At 31.1% G+C, this 20485-nt stretch overlaps 1 protein-coding gene across 1 annotated transcript in view; it reads right to left on the bottom strand.

The window, feature by feature from the left end:
- LOC113071634 (ryanodine receptor 3-like) overlaps positions 1-20485 on the bottom strand; it is a 108697-nt gene that overhangs the window by 80686 nt on the left and 7526 nt on the right. Inside the window, exons 2-16 of the mRNA XM_026244942.1 lie at positions 18874-18993; positions 15031-15132; positions 13888-13902; positions 13737-13811; positions 12512-12590; positions 12327-12439; positions 10993-11092; positions 10755-10848; positions 7905-7979; positions 7638-7794; positions 6525-6689; positions 5102-5223; positions 3302-3482; positions 2073-2208; positions 593-688 (exon numbers count right to left, since the gene is read on the bottom strand). Coding sequence (XP_026100727.1) covers positions 593-688; positions 2073-2208; positions 3302-3482; positions 5102-5223; positions 6525-6689; positions 7638-7794; positions 7905-7979; positions 10755-10848; positions 10993-11092; positions 12327-12439; positions 12512-12590; positions 13737-13811; positions 13888-13902; positions 15031-15132; positions 18874-18993 — 1630 coding nt within the window. The remainder of the gene's footprint in view (positions 1-592; positions 689-2072; positions 2209-3301; positions 3483-5101; positions 5224-6524; positions 6690-7637; positions 7795-7904; positions 7980-10754; positions 10849-10992; positions 11093-12326; positions 12440-12511; positions 12591-13736; positions 13812-13887; positions 13903-15030; positions 15133-18873; positions 18994-20485) is intronic.

Here is a 20485-nt window from a genome sequence, read left to right as displayed (position 1 = left end):
TCATTACCAAATATTTAAGCATCATAATTAAAATGAAAAAAAAAAAAAAATCTAAATACAATTAAAAAATAAAATAAACTTAATTTATAAAAAAATCATAATTGATAAATAAATACAAATTTAAACATGACAGAAAAAAATCTAAATTATAAAACATAAATAAATACGCACACTTCTGAAAAAAAAAGTACATAAATACTTTTCGATGTTGATTTCACATCTCTGACCTTTTTTGTAATGTAATGATTTTAGTAATAGTTCTGTAAGAAGTCTCTTCTGTTCACAGAGGCTGCATTTATTTGATTATAAATATGGTATAAATAGTGAAATATTATTCTGATGTAAATCATCTGTTTTCTGTGTGAATCTGTGTTAAAGTGTAATTTATTTCTGTGATGCTCCGCTGTATTTTCAGCATCATTCCTCCAGTCTTCAGTGTCACATGATCTTCAGAAAACAGATTATGAGGATTCACAGATGAATAGAAATTTGAAATAGAGATTCTAAATGTCTTTACTGTCCTTTTTGATCAGTGCAGTGCGTGCTTGAAGAATAACAGTGTTGTATGTTTCTCAGACTGATGAAGCTGTACCTGAACTCGACTCCAGTCGCTCCAGTTTGCTGACGAGCCAGTCCAGGTTGTGTGAGAACTGTGTGCAGTTGTTCCGGTTCCCGCGGATCAGAGCGGCTGAGACACAGTGAAGCAGTTAAACATCACACAGACAACACTCCTGCCTTTCTAAAGGGCACCTCCTTCAAGAACGAGACGCAGCTCCTCAAACAGCCACACACCTGCTGCCACGCATTATAATGAGTGTGTGTGTGTGTGTGTGTGTGTGTGTGGGTGTGTGTGTGTGTGTATGAGTGAGTGTGTGAGTGTGAGTGTGTGTGTGTGTGTGTGTGTGTGTGAGTGTGTGTGTGTGAGTGTGTGTGTGTGTGTGTGTGTGTGAGTGTGTGTGTGTGTGAGTGTGTGTGTGTGTGAGTGTGTGAGTGTGAGTGAGTGAGTGAGTGTGTGTGTGTGTGTGTGTGTGTGTGTGTTTGTGTGTGTGTGTGTGTGTGTGTATGAGTGTGTGTGTGTGTGTGTGTGTGTTTTCAATGGATACAGTAGATGGATTAACAGATATATAGATTATTTATTGATTTAATTTAAAAAAGATTAGTTTTGTTAAATATATTTAAATAATTTTTTTTGTTACATATATTTGTTACGTTACATTTTTCATAGTTTTGTTAAATACAATTATAGATATGTTTGTTAAATATAATAATAAATAATTTATTTAAATATGTTTTGCTAAATATATTTAAACATGCATTTAAAATACAACAATAAATATTTTGTTAAATATAAAATTATACATTTTTAAATATATTTGTAAAAAATGTATTTAATTAATACATGTATTTATTTAATATATTTCTAAATATATTTAAGTAATAATAATAAAAATATTTTGTATCTGATATATTTGTTAAACATATAAATAATAAACATGTATTTACTTATTATAAGTATTTACTCATAATTAATTATCATCTATATCAGTGTTTCTCACATTCAGTTCAGTATTTATTATTTATGTAATTTGATAGTTAAATACATTTAGAAATATATTTACTAATAAACTAGCTATTTTATATTTTTAAGAATAAATAAATGATTTATTATTCAAATGTTTTGCTAATATGTTAAAAAAAGTATTTTTTACGTGTATTTTTTTTGTTAAATATTAAATTATTATTTAAATATATGTGTTAAAATGTATTTAAATAATGCATTCATAGTATTGTGAAACACATTTACAGACTTTAAAATAATAAAATTGTTTATTAAAAATATTATTGTTAGATAAAAATGTATACATATATTAAATTATTAAGAAAATTATAATAAATGTTAATGCATTTATTTAACTGTGTCCACATTCACTTAGCCGTCTCACTGATTAATACTTCTCAGTGTGTTGAACAGGGAGACGTCTAAAGCTTTCTGTGCTTGAACAAGACAATGTTGGTTGAGAAGCAAACACTGCAGAAGAGAAACTGAAAGACCTCAGCGATCGAGTTCTTACCCAGAAGCTCGTAGAGAAGGTTGAGGATGTCCTTCCACGCGACTCCGGCCTCTTCACCCGCACACTCTCCGAAATGAGCCGCGCTGTTATAAACACTCAAGCGGTCGATGCAGCTGGACACCAGGGACAGCATCCCCTGAGACACACACACACACACACACACACACACACACACACCGTTCAGTTCTCAGAAAACGTTACATGTTATGAATCCTGTCTTCTTCGCTGTAATAAGTGATTTTTGTCTTGTTTTCTAATACGAATAATTAAACATTCTTAAAATCAAGATACATTTACATTGCAAAATTACTAAATGTTGTGTTTTCTGACAAATTGAATCAAATTAAAGTGATTTTATGCTTAAACGGAAAAAACATATCTTCCCATGGGGTTCAAAAAAATTAACTTGCTTTTCCTTTTTTAAATAAAAAAAATATATATAAAATTTTAACCCTATTTTCGAGCATAGACTTATTTGATGACTTTTTCTTTTTGAAGTAAATGTATTTGAAATGAGACAAAAATACAGAGTAGTAAAATATATTAAATTATAATAACATTATTTTAATAATAACAAATTATATTATAACATAATTCTAAATATTAAAATAATAATAAAACTTTTATTTTAAATTTTTGTTAAATGTTTAATTATTATTTACATTCACATTTTGTTAAACATGCTTAAAAATCTATTCAAATAAAAATAAAAATGTATTTCATACCTTTTTATATTTTTGTTGTATATTAAATTAATTTTTAAATACATTTGTTTAACTATTTATAAATGTTTTCAAATAATAATAAAATGCATTTATTTCATATTCCTGTTAAATGTGTTTAAATAATAATAATAAAACTATTTATTTAACATTTTCATTATATATACTTAAAAAAGCTTTTTTTTACTTCACCTTTTATGCATACATTTCTCAGAAAACAAGACTTATTGTACATAATTGTGCTTTTCAAGTAAATGTACTTGATTGAAGAATCATTAGGAGGTTTGTTCTGGGAAACAAGACAAAAATACTGAGTAATATAATCACTTTTTGCAGTGTTGCATCAGGACTGCATCAATCGATTCACTTAACAAAATGATTTTAAGAGAAAACATTAGACATCCCGTAATTGATAGTTATCATTTGAATATGGTTATGTAACTTAAAAGCAGCAGAAAACAATAAAGCAGTGTCGTGGTGACAGAAAATCGACAGTGTGCCGCTCACCTCCTGCTTGAAGAGGTTCTGTCGGTTCTTCAGCGAGCGCAGCTTGATCTGCTTCTTCTCGTGCTCCAGCTCGGCGTCAGGAAGTCTGAAGTACGCGATCAGGTCGTTAAGAGTCTGGAGAACCTCTTCGATGGGCAGAAGCACAGACGAGCGGTTCTTGGCACTCAAACCGTCCAGCTCTCTGTCAAAACGGCATCAGAGACGTCCCACGTTAAACACCTGTGGCTCAAACAGTAGAGCACTGAGCTAGCAACACAGAGGTCATGGGTTCGATTCCCAGGGAATGCATGAACTCATCAAATGCAAGATGCATAAATGTTCACTGCTCTAGTAATATTATCAGTTTGACAGCACTTTCACTATTGGAAGAGTCAATTGATCTCTGAATAACGACTACTTTTTTCTGTCGGCTAAAACTGAATTTGTTTGTGAATTTGTGTTTTTTCTGTTTATTTTTTCTGTATTGTATAAAGCACTATAGAAATAATAATAACATTTACATTTATTCACTCACAGCAGATTCAAGATCTGTTTTTGATCTGAACCCATTTCCTGGGAATCAAACCCAAAACCTTCATGTTGCAAGCGCCATGCTTTACTAATTGAGAACTTTAAAAAAAGATTTAAAACTAGTGGGGAAAAAACACAATATCTGTGACCATCTCAAACATATGGAAGCTCGTTTCTGGAATTAAAGAAAAATTACAATGGTAATTGCCATTTTTATCTCAGTTTTTCTTGCTCTGAGTTCATAGCTCACAATTCTTTTTTGGTATCTTAAAAAAAAAAAAATCAAAATTGTGAGATATAAATTAAGAATTCAGACCAAAAAACTTCTGAATTCTGAGAAAAACGTGAAAATTAAGAGACAAAAAAAAATTTAATTCTGAGAAAAACGTGAAAATTAAGAGACGAAAAAATCTGAATTATGAGAAAAACATGAAAATTAAGAGACGAAAAAATCTGAATTATGAGAAAAACGTGAAAATTACGAGACGAAAAAAATCTGAATTCTGAGAACAACGTGAAAATTTTTAAGCATTAAATTGTGAGACAAAAAACATGAATTGAGGAAAAGGTCAGTTTTAAGACAAACTCAGAATTCTGAGAAAAATGCAACGTTGTGAGACATTTTTTTTCAATTCTGAGAAAAAGGTCAAGATTGCAAAACGTAATCTCAGAATACTGAGAAAAAAAAAAAAAAAACTAAACTAAAGACTAAAGACTAAACTAAAAAAACTAAATTCTAAGAAAAAAAGAATTATTGTGAGATATAAATTAGTATCCGGGGAGGGCGGTGGGGGGGTGTTCACAAGACGTAATCTTGGAATTCTGATTAAAACACAATATTAAACCAGACCTGAGAGATATAAACTCAACACTCGGAATTGGCCATTTTAATTTTTTTCAGGCTTCCACTCAAACAGGAACAATCACAGGAGGCATGAAGCCTGAAGAGGCCTGAAGTGTGTCATGAGGAGCGCTTGTGTGACAGTAATGAGCTTCCCAGAATAACATGCAGCTTCCCGCTGATTGGACTCTGAGCCAAAACAGCATCGCTTATGTAAGATTATGAAACATATTTCCTGAAAACGGCCCGGGCGAAGGCCAGCACATGCTGCATCAGGAGCACGGCTCACGCTCAACACTCAAGATGCATGCGAGAGCTACAAATAGCCTGACAGACGTGTGTTTGTGTGCACCAATGCACCATCTGGAAGTTTATCAGCTCATCACTACGAGACGAGTCTGTGGAGGTGTTGAATGTGCTGCTAAACCACAGCTTTAACTCCTCTGTACCTGATGAAGCAGCTGAAGAGTCGCGTGGTGTTGCGGATGATTCGAGCGGCTCTCGACTCCTCGTGTTGACATCGCTGTAACGTCAAACCATCGTCCATGTGTCCTTCTGAATGAAGACACACCTGAGCAACACAGAAACACAGAACATGAGCTGAAACCAACATTTTATGAGACTTAAGTGTCAGCAAGATAAACATACTCTGAATTAATAGGAGCTCATAAAGTAGAAAGTGATAGAAGAAAATTTTACTCGACTAGTTAGATTAGTTAAACATGGAACACCGGAGGGTTATTTCAGGTAACTAAAATTAAAAAGTGAATTGTTAATTGAAATAACATAAAATATACATAAACTCAAATGAAAATTTATTCAGAATATACAGACATTTTAAAATCAATATATAAATCTAAAAGTAAAACCACAAAAGTCAGTAACGGTTATAAAATAGAAATTAACTGAAATAAAATAAAATATTAACAAAATAAAACTGAAATAAAAATGCATAATGATTGTATAGACATTTTAAAATAAATAAACCTAAAACTTAAACCATACACACACAAAAAATTAAGCAACTGAAATAAAATAACAAAATAAAATTATAATAAAAAAATAAAATAAAATAGTTTAACATTAAATAAATAAAACTAATAATCAAATAAATAAAAACTAAAAACATTTAATAAAATAAACATTAAATAAAAATAAATAAATAAATAAATAAATAAATATATATATATATATATATATATATATATATATATATATATTAGTTTGTGGTATTGAAGTTACTGAAAATGCTTTTTCAATATTTTTAATGTCTGTGAAAATTAAAAATATTGTCTTGGCAACTATACGTAATAAAATGAGTTTAAGTGTTTTAGATTTCACTTAGTTTATTTATTTATTTATTTTTATTTAAAGTATATATATATATATATATATATATATATATATATATATATATATATATGTATATATATATGTATATATATATATATATATATATATATATATATATATATATATATATATATATATATATATATATATATAGTATTACATGTTTTTCATTTTGACTCAATTTAACAAAAAATCAATTTAATAAAAAACTATTTAAAAAAAAAAAAAAAAAAAAAAAAAAAATATATATATATATATATATATATATATATATTATATATATATATATTTTTTTTTATTATAGTTTTTTTAAGTTTTACTTTTAGTATTTAAAGTTACATTTCTAAAAACAGAAAAATAAAAAAATATAAATTAATTAAAAATATTTTAAAAAGCTATATTAGTACCCGAATGATTGTAAAATAGCACTGCTACTCATTACATCTGTGCTAGCTTTACACAAATGTATAACATCAATAATGCTCGGCTGGATGGAGAAACAGAACGTGTGAATCTCACCCGGCGTTTGAGCGGCCCGAGTCGAGCAGATTTGACATCTGGTGCCTGAAAGGACAGCCAGAGACCCGTCGCCACGTGCATCAAGAAACACAGAGAATCTCCGTATTTGATCTCGGCCACTCCCATCCCCTCGATGTCCCGCTTCAGACCACACTCCAGCTTTTCCTGGAGGAACACAAACACGAGATTCAAGACTGGAAACCTGGAGAAATCAGCTCGTTCTGTCACGGGTTGCACATTGACTTTCTATTAAAATCAACAATTGCAACATACACTGAACATTAATCCGTATCAAAATATTTGTGCAACAATTCAAGATTCACATTTGCACAAATTCCACTGAAAGCATGCATGGTTTACAGCTGATCTGATTCTAATCAATCATGTGATGCTGAGTGAGTCTGACCTGAGAACACGATGATAGATCAAACTAATCAAGATGAAAATGACTCGATAACAGCACAACAAACGAACATTACTTTACAGCACATCCAGAGGCAAAACTGATGAATCCTAATTAAGACGCTGGGTTTGTTTTCCCTGCTGGAACATAAAGAACAAAATCAAAGCAGCGGAGGAAGAATAACTGGATGACAGATGACTCATGATAATAGTGATGCTTCTTATTTAATAGAGCTCTGGAGGAAGATCTTCTTCACTGAATACTGACCCGTCGAGAGCTGGAATAACTGTCTGCATTAAACATCATACAGTCTCAGTAACTGCATCCATCCTTTACAGATTTAACACTAATAATTCAATAAACTTTCAGTGATTTAGACTAATATCGAAGTCTCTTCTGCTCAGCAAAGATGCATTTATTTAATAAAAAATACAGAAAACAGTGAAAAGTATTAAAATTCAAAGTAACTGTGTTCTGTGTGAATCTGTGTTAAAGTGTAATGTATTTCTGTGATGCTCCGCTGTATTTTCAGCATCATTCCTCCAGTCTTCAGTGTCACATGATCTTCAGAAATCAGAATAATATGATGATTTACTGCTCAAGAAACATTTCTGATTATTATCAGTGTTGAACACAGTTGTGAACTGATGGACTGGTTTGGACTCAGTAAATATTAGTAAATGTTGTGTATTGGGGTGAATGTGTGAGACCTTGGAGGCTCTGAAGCAGAAGGCTGTGGACGTGGTGTCTGATCTCTCTCTGTCCTGCAGAACGACGCCTCGGTCATCTGTAAGCGCCAGATAGTGACCGGTGGTCAGGTGACGCAGACGGAACGGCTGACCCCAGCGGATGTGACTGCCACACCAACTGAACACACACAGAAATGGGAATTATGGGTGTGCACGGTCACATAATTACTAGAGAACATCCTCGAGGACTTCTGACTTGATGGAAACCAGAGCACTAGATCTTCTCACCTGATGCGTAGTGGCTCCAGCCGCCAGAGAGATCGGGCTTTTGCTCCGGCTTTACCTGTCTCATAGTTCACCAATCTGAAAAACACCAAAGAAAACAGGATTGCATACTAAACCGATGCCTAAACAGGCTGTGGATTTGATTAAGCAAGTTAAACAACTCTAAAATTACATGTCTAGATGGTTTTAGACATAATATTGTCTATTTTGCCAACAGCAATAGTTCCAAACTGTTGTGCAAACCCGTGTTTCATGACTGAATGAATCAAAATCGGTGAACGAATCAATGATTAAATGATTCGTTCATGAACAAATCAGCAGTTTTGAATGAAACGGTTGAATCAGTCACCAGATGACTCACTCACTACCTACTGGAAGTGGTATTTTATTCTAAAAAAAAAATTCATTTCATATATTCAATATTAAAATTATTTTTTTAAACAATGTCAAAGCATTATTTATGCAAATGCTATTGGTGTGTTAATACATCAAAATACTGCTGCTAGTTGATAATGATTTTTAGTTGATAACAGAATTTGGTGTCTTACTGGAAATAAATTAATGATTAATATGCATTATCTTATATGTTAAACTCTCACTTGCAAAATCTAATAAGGTTATAAAAAAATTGCCCTCATCCAGGTATAATAATAATAATTCCCCTGGAAATTAATTCTCTCCATGGCTTAGCAAAATATTGTCTAAATATTAGATTAATTTGATTAATCAACACCGATAATCGATTCCTAGAACACAATAACCGATAATCGGTTATCAGTAAAAATCCATAACTGTTAGTTTTTCTGGCTTGCTGTGTTATGTTGTTCCTATGATTTAGTATCTATTTTAAAAACTTTTTGTTGATTAATTGGTTATTGGCTAGTGTGGTCCAACCTAGTTATAATTATCGGTAAAACCTAGTATCAGTCGACCTCAATTAATTATCACTGACAACAAAATCCTAGTAAATATCGAGATATATCGTCAATTTCTCACACGCCTAATACACACATATAATGAAATTAAACAATAAAACTGACTTAAACTCTCCTGACCTACAACTAACGCGCTTTAGAAGAGTTTTTCTGTTAACGTTGTCTCTAAAGATGAACGTCACATGGTTACTGAAGGCTTTATTAATCAGTTAAAATGCATTGCACATCTCATGGAAGATGTTCTCCTGCATTATATCAAATAATACTCCGCTATCATCAGCAAAATAATGTCTAATATTAGAGGTTGAATCAATTTTTTAGATAAATCGCCACCGATAATCCATTGCTGGAACAGAATAACCGATAATTGGTTATCGGTAAAAATCCATACTTGCAGTTTTTCTGGCTTGCTGTGTTTTGTTTCTTATAATTTAGTTTCTATTTTAAAAACGTTTGGTTGATTAATCGGTTATCTGCTAGTGTGGTCCAACCTAGTTATCGTTATTAATAAAAATAGTCGACCTTAACAAATTACAACTGTCAACAAAATCCTAGTTAATATTGAGATATAATCTTTTAGAAATTATTCACACACCTAATACAAACATATGGTGAAGTTAAACAATAAAATTGACAAACTAACCTGACCTACAACTAACGCGCTTTAGAAGAGGTTTTCTGTTAACGTTGTCTCTAAAGATGAACGTCACATGGTTACTGAAGGCTTTATTAATCAGTTAAAATGCATTGCACATCTCATGGAAGATGTTCTCCTGCATTATATCAAATAATACTCCGCTATCATCAGCAAAATAATGTCTAATATTAGAGGTTGAATCAATTGTTTAGATAAATCGGCACCGATAATCGATTGCTAGAACAGAATAACCGATAATCGGTTATCGGTAAAAATCCATATTTGCAGTTTTTCTGGCTTGCTGTGTTTTGTTTCTTATAATTTAGTTTCTATTTTAAAAACGTTTGGTTGATTAATCGGTTATCTGCTAGTGTGGTCCAACCTAGTTATCATTATTAGTAAAATCAGTCGACCTTAACTAAATACCACGGTCAACAAAATCCTAGTTAATATATATATATAGAGAGAGAGAGAGAGAGAGAGAGAGAGAGAGAGAGATAGATAGACAGATAGACAATAAAAATGACTTAAACTAACCTGACCTACAACTAACATGCTTTAGAAGACGTTTTCTGTTAAAGAGGAATGTCACATCATTACTGACAGCTTTATTGATCAGTTTAGATGCATTGCACATCTTATGGAGGACGTTCTCCTATATTATAATGAACAAACACTCTCTCCATCACTTATACAACAACAGAAATCATTCATTTCTGCCCTCCGCGGTGTCAGATCTGCAATACATCTGAAGGAGGTCTAGCAGAAATCCTTTAGAGGAGGACGTTTCTCTGATTATATTTCAAGGACAGGACGCAGCGCCACAGGCCAGAGCTGAAGACGATATCTAATCTTGCAGATGATGCACTAAACGCCAGCGCTAAAAATAGGCCGCACGCCTACGATCACATCCTCAGCATCCTCAGACGGCCCTGGGTTACTTCAGCTCGACCCAGTTCAGTCTGACACACACTCGCTATACATAGACAACAGGCATTACGCCGGATCCTAGGGGATGCTACGTCACAGACACACATCTAGATGAACATCACAGATAAATGACACATCATTCTGACCCCGCTTCTTTACACCAGCATTTGTGGATGAAAAAATATATATAAATGTTTATTTTTTAAAGAAAATGAGCAATGGTTTCTCTAGATAAGACTCTTATTCCTCAACTTAAATGAAAACAGAAAGTATATATATTTTGTAATTCTTATAAAAACGACCATTATCACAATGATATTAAAATTTAATTGGCCCGATGACAGTTTCTACCTCTGCTCTTCTTCACTCTGATCAGATCCCGGGATGGTCAGAACCTCATCGTGTCCATGAAAAAGACGCATCACATGACCTCCAAGAAGGTATCCTATTGGACGAAAGAAAAACCACCATGAGGAGTCAAGTATAATACACACACAGAACTTCAATACTAACTGTTAAAGGCTCATCGTGTCACTATCAGTTCTAGAAGTAGTTATGAGTGAAATAAACAGCACTAAGAAGCACCGACCTTCCTCCACGTTGCTCCCTGAGCAGGTGGGATGGACGTTCCACAGCGTCTGCATGAAGGACACATCCACCTGGATGCTGCCGTTGGATATGGACAGATGCTGAGGAGACCAGGTGCACAGTGGTTACCATGGCAACACATCCTCCCATGTCATGTCTGTCTCATGATGCATCAGAGGCCACAGCCGAGAAGCTTGGCATCATGGGACACGCTTGCATAAATTCAGAATGACCTAGAGAATTAACCATCCTCTAACTAATACACTGACGCTTGGATCTTCTGCAGAGACAGGAAGCAGATCACGAGCCGCACTGGGCCTGTGGATGACTGACTAATGCCCATCCGGAGCGGATCATCTCACAGGAGATCACACAAACACACTGCAGACACGTCCATGAGTCACGCATTCAGAGGCGACTGTGGCTTATACTGGAAGTGACAATCATGGGTTTGCTGTATGAAGCTGCTGATGCTCAGACAGAGTGAATCAATACTAGGAAGATGAAAAAAGACTCATTTCTGCTACCTTATGAGCTTTAAAACAAAAGTATGTTTAAAACTTAAGTCACATGAATAAAATTTAATCTAAATTATTAAATACAAAATATTATTAAATAACTGCCATGAGAATGAATTAATAAATAAATAAATAAATAAATAAATAAATAAATAAATAAATAAATAAATAAAAATATGCTCGCAGCACTGAAAAGCTTGATAGTCATGTAAATAAATAAATAATAGATTGATAAATTTAATTAATGAAAAAATATTTAAATGTAAACAAATTATTAAACATTAGATTAAAATACATTTTGAACTATAAAACAAAACATAAATATGTTTACAGCTCTTAAAAGCTTAATAATTATGGAAATAAATATATATATTTAATAAACGAATAAACAGAGTTCTGAACTATAAATAAAAAATACATAATGAATACAAGAAAATAAAATAATGAATATACAAAAAAACAATTAAAATGAACTAAATAAATACTAAAATGTAAGTGAAATTAAATAAATGATAAAAAAAATATTAATATTATTATTATTTATCTATTATTAGTATCATTATGAAATAATAATAATAATAATAATAATAATAATAATAATTTAAACTATAATGAAAAGTTTAGTAGTCATGAAAATTAATGATTTAGATTTAGATAGATAGATAGATAGATCGTTTTTTATAGTAAATATGATCTTGACATGTTCTTGTCAGGTTTTGTGAGATATGCTCAAGCTTGTTTAACACACTGGACTGATCTTACAGATTCACACACCTGAAGAAAATCAAACGTAATGTTTATTGTACTTCACACTTACCAGATATCGCTCTGATGAGACGCTGACGAGTATGAGATCATCTCCGATCCGCACCTTCTCCCCTTCTGATCTCTGTTTAGATGCAGGATGAATGGTCCACCAGCAGGCCTCACCTGAGAACACAAACACACGGATCATCAGATCTCAGATCTTCATCACCTTCAGTCTGAACAATCATGCTTCACCTGTCGAGTCTTCCTGAAGTCCCACATCAAACGACAGTTTATCCGTCACTGAGCGCGACGTCTTCAAACAGGTCAGATACTGCGACAGAAAATATTCAACTCTCACACATCCCGCAGAAAGTCAAACTACGGAAGTTTTTTTTCCACCACAGGATAAAAATAAAACAAATTCTCAATTTTAAATCTCAATTCCTCAATTTAAATTTCACAATTCAGAGTTTATATCTTTCAATGCTTAATTTTAAATTTTATGATTTTCAATTTAAAATCTTACAATTTTCATTTTAAATCTTGCAATTCTTAATTTGAAATCTCATGATTTTTAATTTGAAATCGTACAATTCTTGATTTGAAATTTAGTAATTTTTAATAAAAAATTGCAATTCTTAATTTGAAATTTTATGGCTTTATATTTAAAATTCATTTGAAATCCCGTGGTTTTCAATGTGAAATCTTGCAATTCTTCATTTGAAATCTCATGATTTTTCATTTAAAATCTTGAAATTCTCAATTTGAAATCCTTAATTTTTTTCATTTAAAATATCAATTCTTAATTTGAAATCTTATGATTTTTCATTTAAAAATCTTGCAATTCTTAATTTGAAATCTCATGGCTTTTAATATAAAATCTTGCAAATCTTAATTTGAAATCTCGCAATTCTTCATTTAAAATCTCATGATTTTTCATTTAAAATCTTGAAATTCTCAATTTGAAATCTCAAATGTTTTTCATTTAAAATCTAAATTCTTAATTTGAAATCTTACAATTCTTAATTTGCAATTTCGTGATTTTTTAATTTAAAAACTTGCAATTCTTAATTTGAAATCTCATGATTTTTTATTTAAAAATCTTGTAATTCTTAATTTGAAATCCCATGGTTTTTCAATGTGAAATCTTGCAATTCATCATTTGAAATCTCATGATTTTTATTTAAAATCTTGAAATTCTCAATTTGAAATCTCAATTTTTGATTTAAAATCTCAATTCTTAATTTGAAATTTTGTCATTTTTAATTAGAAAATTAGCAATTCTTCATTTGAAATCTCATTATTTTTTTATTTAAAATCTTGCAAATCTTAATTTGAAATCTTGCAATTCTTCATTTGAAATCTCCTTATTTTCTCAGAAAGGTGAGAAAAGGTCTCTATAACTTTAGATTAGTTTTATCCCGTGGCAGAAGCATGCTTCCCTATGAGACGGATCTGATGGAGGAAGCTGACGAACCATCCTGCTGAAGGAGTGTCTGAGGAGCACAGCGTGGCCGTACAGTAACGTCCGGTGTCCTCCGCTCTGAGCCGCCTGAAAACAGTGATTACAGTCACTCCATCATCAGACATACTCAAATCACAGCGTGACGACAGTGAGAATCACTCACCTTTCTGATGAACTGCTGCGGGAGGTGTGAAGAAACAACAGAAAACAGCTTGAGACGTTTGCTTTAGATGATAAACACTCGTCATTACACAACAGATACACGAGGAGACTGAAGCCAAAGATCAGAGCCGATGAGGAGACCTTTATCATCCGCAGGGGGCAAAAGCAGCATCGCTGGACCTTAAAGACGTCTGACCTTTAAACAAAAGCCCTGCAGCTTCAAGCAGATCATGAAGAGACACTTCAGACTGATGCTGGTACGACTATCAACACCGAGACCCTCAACCTCAGATTATTCTATAAATATAAACATATTAAAAAAATTATGCATTCATTTTCCAAATCAGTCTTATTTGAGTGTCACTGATATAATATTTTAGTTTTTGTTAATATTTTGAATTATTTATTTTATATATATAGCAATTTTGTTGTTTTTGAAAAATTTATTCGTTTTATTTTTTTAGTTTATTTCAAGTAATCAATATATACTATACTATAATATAATATATATGCTAGATGAAATAAAACTAGTTTAAATTTATTTCAGTTTATTTCAACAAATTAAAATAAAATATAATATAAAAACTAGTTGAAATAAAACAAGGTTAAATTTATTTCAGTTAATTTTTATTTCAACAAATCAATATATAATATAAAATAAATTCTAGCTGAAATAAAACAAGGTTAAATTTATTTCAGTTAATTTTTATTTTATTTCAACAAATTAAAATAAAATATAATATAAATACTAGCTCAAATAAAACAAGGTTACATTTATTTAAGTTAATTTTTATTTTATTTCAAGTAATGAATATATAATATAATAAAATATAATATATAATATAATATAATAAAATATATAATATAATATAATAAAATATATAATATAATATAATATAATATAATATAATATAATATAATATAATATAATATAATATAATATAATATAATATAATATAATATAATATAATATAATATAATATAATATAATATAATACTCGACTTCTCCTGTAGCTCCTGGACGAGAGTTTGTTCTGACAGCTTCATTTATTACCGAGCACAAGATATTCTGACTGAAGCAAACGATTCACTGCTGGTTAAACACAAGGTTATATTCATGAAGATGGTGTGTTTCCGTACGTACGTCGTTGTTCTGTCCGGTTTTGGCGAGCATCTCCTGCAGCGCTCGGACGGACAGCGACTGCTCCAGCACAAAACTACAGATGCACAGATCTGGAGGAACATACTGAAACACACACAATATAAGAAAGAAATCACACGCAAACTCTGCTTCAGCATCATGAGCGGCACATTTTCATTGCACAGCCGCTGAAAACACAATGATTAAGATAAATGCATAAAAACACATCATTTAGATGCAGCTGGACACACTGAATTACTGACATTACATTGACTTTCATGCATTTGACAGAAGCTTTTACCAAAGCACTCGTTTTCTCGGTTCATGCATGGAATCGAACCCATGACCTGCATGTTGCAAGCACCAAATAAAAGATATTCTAAAGAATTGAGGCTTAATATTATGTGCAAACTACAAAACTCAGTCTGTGAGGACACCAAAAATATTCGGCCAAAAATTAATTTCAGGTTTCGGTCAAAACAGTTTTGAAGGGAATATTTATTCTAGTTTTACTTAAAATGTTGCTTTCATTATCTGAATAAATCTGTCATGAATTCCAGATTTATTACAGACAGTGTTTAAATGTTTATATGGCAACAATAATTTATATATCATTTAAGTGTGGATTTTTTGGCAATTTATTTTTTTTTACAAACAGTGTCACTTCAGTATCATTGAAATACTATTATAGTTTTTAATAAAAAAAATATATTTTAATTTTAGTTTTTTTAATTTCAATTTTTGCTTTTTTTGTCATATATATATATATATATATATATATATATTTTTTTTTTCTTTTAATTTATTTATTATATTTTATTATTTATTAATATTTTATTATATATATTATTTTTAATTTCAGTTTCAGATTAGTTTTTACAACTTTTATTTTAGTAAATTTTAGTTATTTAAGTTTTAAAAGAGTAACTAAATGAATTTACTCTTGTTCAGTTTGTGTTTATTTCAAATATTTTTTAGTTTCAGTCTTAGTTAAATATAATAACCCTGTGTGCAACTTGTTTGACTGTTGATTATTAAATACATTTAATTAAATAGTTATCAAATAAACTTTTAGTTTTCAGCTAAATATAAATATCACGTGTTGATCTTTCTTGCATCTTAAAGCCTATATTTTGTTTCACTGTAGAAACTCACTGTAGACAATAACAACAAAACATTAAATATAACTGCAAGACCCTCTAATAACCCAACATTCATGAGTGTTCAGAGATCTCTGTTTTCAGGACACAAAAGGAAACTGAACTGAAGGTTCGAGTGTGATATAGAGGCGCTCGAGTGTTTGGAGCAGGTTTGGGATCGAAGCCAAAGAGGTCAGAAGATCCCGCTGACGTCTGAGGAGAGCAACGAGGAGATAAATGAAGCACAACCCACAGCAAACTGGCCTCCTTTACTGAAGAACAGCAAACAAAAACTCCTAAAAGTGGATCACGATGTCCAGATAATCCAGGTCTGCTGGAGAAACTTTCTCAGAGCTTCAGCTCTCTGTTATTAGGACACGAGCTGCTGAAGAACGACCTTCCAGACTCTCTCTCTAGCACTCGCACGTCTGAACTCGTTAGTTTGACCCTGTAAAATCACCAGGTTATTATAAAAACACTAAAAATTATTACAAATAAATAAAAAAGTAAAAATAAAACATTTTTGTTACATCAAATACATTTTAATTAAATTAAATAACATTAAAAACATAAAAAATGAATAAAATATATTTTAAATTATTATTATTATTATTTATAATATAAATATATTTATAATATAAATATATATTATAAATAATAATAATAATAATAATAACAACCATAAACCGAAATGACTCAAATTTATAAAAATATATTTAAAAAAATAATTAAAACAAAATATATCAATAGAAATATATAGAAAATCTAAAACAGAAAATATTAGTAAAATATTAATAATAATAATAGTAAAAACACAAAACAAAATGACAAAAAAAGTATAAAAATTATATATAATTTTTCATAGAAATATATAATAAAACTTAAAACAGAAAATATGTTTAATTATTAAAAAAAATATTAAATCTTAAAAACTATAATACATATTACACAATATCTCAGTTATACTAAAATAACAATAAATCCTTCAGCAAAAGTGTGAAGACGATGGTTTTAAACAAGACAAAACATTCATTAAAACAGGTTAAAACAACTGAGATTAAGATATTTCTGGTTTTAGTTCACTCCTTCAACAACTTGATTTTAAAATCGATTTCTAGACCTGTAGAAATCATGGAAAGTTATAAAATATTAAAACCAGTTATGCCAAGATCTAAAACGTAAGGGAAATTCTGAAATCCTTGTCTCTGGCAGTGAAACTGGACGAAGAGCTTGTATCTAACGATGAGGAGCAGCTCTGCGACACAAACGAGCCAAGGATCTACATATGAGTGCATGCTGTTAATAAATTAATATGACAAACGAGAGCAGCGCTGAGAGACTGATGCGTCCTGACAGACAGAAACAAACCTGAAGGGCTGAAACACTCGGCAAAGATCTCAAAATATTCATTTCCCAAGACCTGATGACCTCCATCATGTGGAAAACTGGATTTTTTTTAAGGGAAATAACACATTTTTCTTCCATGTTTTAGTTTTAACAGTAAATTATATATATATAATATAATATAAGCATTTTAATTTCAGTGACCTTTGAACCTTTGAATAAAAATACCAAATTAAAATAAATACTTTAAAAATAAAAAACACACTAATAATTAGTTCATAAAAATATTTAAAGCTACAGTGCATAAATTGTAAATAAAAACTAAATAAAAAACAAATTATTAATTAATAAAACATAATTGTAATAAATATTAAATAAAAACAAAACACTAAAAATTATTTCATAAAAACTTAAAAAAATAAATAAACATAAAACACTTATAATACGCCCATTTAAATATAAAACTAAAATAAATACTCTAAATATAAAAACAAATCAAGAAAAAACACTTACTAAAAATATATTTTTAAAACGTAATACTTTAAAATAAAAAAATCCAAATAAAACATTAATTATTAATTCATAAAACATACGTTTAAAATAAATATTAAATAAAAACAAAACACTAACAATTATTTCATACAAATAATACTTAATAAATTCTCTGAATATAAAAACAAACCAAGACAAAACACTTACTAAAAATATATATTTTTTAATTTAATACTTTTAAAATTAGTTTGTACTTTTTTTAATAAAAATAATCGAAATAAAACACTTAATTAATAAAAATATAATATTAAAATAAGAAATAATCTACATTGAAAAACGCACTAAATATTTTATTGTGACGATTAACAGAATAATTAATATGGGAAAATATTGTTAAAATTATTGAAGTATTAACTGAAACTCTCAGTCGGTCAAAGGTCTTGAGAAAGGTTTGTGAATCTAACAGCCATCGATCATGTGTGAGTCCTGATGAAGTGTTTTAAGCGCTCAGCTCATCAGCTGTGAAAGTGGATCATTAGTTCTCTTTCTCCCTGAGGAGCGACACCTCTCATACGAATAGAAAACGCACAATGAAGACAAAGCAGCAGCGTTAGCGGCGATACATCATCTTCGTCTCAGCTAATTAGCATCACTGCTAAGAGATCAGAACTAAAGCCAATGAGGACAGTGAGCATCTCTCTCTCCAAAGCTCAGGACGACAAACACCCAACCACAGATAAAGTGCGCGCTAAAGTCAACGAGAAGATACAAAGTTACCAAATTTTAATAATAATAACAACAACAACCAAAATGCTAGCTATCAATGATAAGTAGTGAATAATACATTTGAATGAGTGACGATCCTCCTCACCTTAGCCTCTGATGTGGGCTCCAGGTAACACAAGCGGTTCCCCAAACCCTCGGCGCTCAGACAGAACTTGCGGTTCTCCTTCTGAATGCAGGCCACACACTGCAGAACCACCTCATCATCCTGATGGAAACAAAACAGAAATCACAGACACTACTAATCACTGAACGCTCAAATCAAGCAAAAGTCCTGAATAATTCATCTGAACACTCTTTCTGACCATTTCTTCAGTCAGATTATTATTTATTCATGAGGTGGAAACGGTTTAAAATGTTCATATCGATTCATGTTGATACGTTTAACCCAGTTCAAAAGTAGGTCAAAAAGACTGTTGACCTCATCTTTTCCGTGGATATGCTGTTATGGTTGCTCGTAAGGTAAGAGTAATGCATCATTCATAACAGTAAACCCTCTACTTTTAATTGAATCCACTCACAATATCAACAAAACGTTGTGCTTTTATAAAATAAAGAAAACCTACATGATGATAAAAATGAACCGAAACTCAGATAATACACGCCTCACAGACATAATAAATATATCTATAGAAAGCTTTAAATGACTATTTAATGAAATAAAACATATCCAAAACAAAAACTATTTTATTATAATCATAATCCGTATAGATGCATTTCTTAAAGGCGCATCTAATGAGGAGATGGCGAGCACTGCATATGAACTATTTGCTCGTTTTTGTCGTGGTAATCAAATCAAAACTCTTTCAAAATGCAGCTTTTCCCCAAGCATTGGGAACTTTTAATAACTCCCCACACTACAACTGCTCCCTGATATGTATATGCATTGCATATTGCGTAGTCGATGTATAATTTTTATAATAGCCTATAATCATCATAACAGTATTTCATACAGTACTCTGTGTGTGCTCTGTGCGTATATGGGCACAATGAAAGGAAAGACCTGCAGACCTCTATGTGTGTGCGCTTCTCTGGTAAATGTGCTGATGTTGTCGAGTGCCGCAGCACAATATCCAGATGCTTAATTTAATCGGGGGAAGTTCTGCAGCATCTCACCGTCTGCTTTATTACATTTAAACCGCTGATTGACATCTGCATTGTGCAGCACTGAAGCATCACTGAGGGTCAAAGGTCAACGGATCATACACCTTCCGCTGATAATGAGATAAGCAAAAATAACTAAATAAAAAAAGACAGACTTTGAGGTTGGCTTGAGAAAGAATAGCCTGAAAGTTTATTAAAAGGTTGATGCTAGATAGATGTTGAGAGTATGTTTCTAGCATGATGCTAGCATGGTGCTAATCATGTAGCTAGGGCTGGACAATAAATCAGTGCTTGCCAAACAAGTTACTCAGGTTTTTTTTACTTTTAATGACAATACAGATGTTTTTTTTGTCAACTCTGTTATGGAAAGATTAGGTGTAGATGTGTAGAAATAACAATAAATTCAGTGTATAATCATTTCTTGTATCGTACATAGTTGTGGGATATTTATTTAGCACTCTGCCATGTCCACTGAAAAATTACAATTAACAGGCTCTGTGATATATTGTGTTGTGTTAACGTAATTAAAATATACATTTTTTATAAAACATTTGTTAACATCAGACCTTAACTTATAATATTTATCCAACTGCTTA

The sequence above is a fragment of the Carassius auratus genome, unplaced genomic scaffold (assembly GCF_003368295.1).
Source record: "Carassius auratus strain Wakin unplaced genomic scaffold, ASM336829v1 scaf_tig00007761, whole genome shotgun sequence".
Classification (NCBI taxonomy): Eukaryota; Metazoa; Chordata; class Actinopteri; order Cypriniformes; family Cyprinidae; genus Carassius; species Carassius auratus.
Note: the sequence above shows the minus strand (reverse complement) of the source record. Positions and strands in the feature narration are given on the sequence as shown.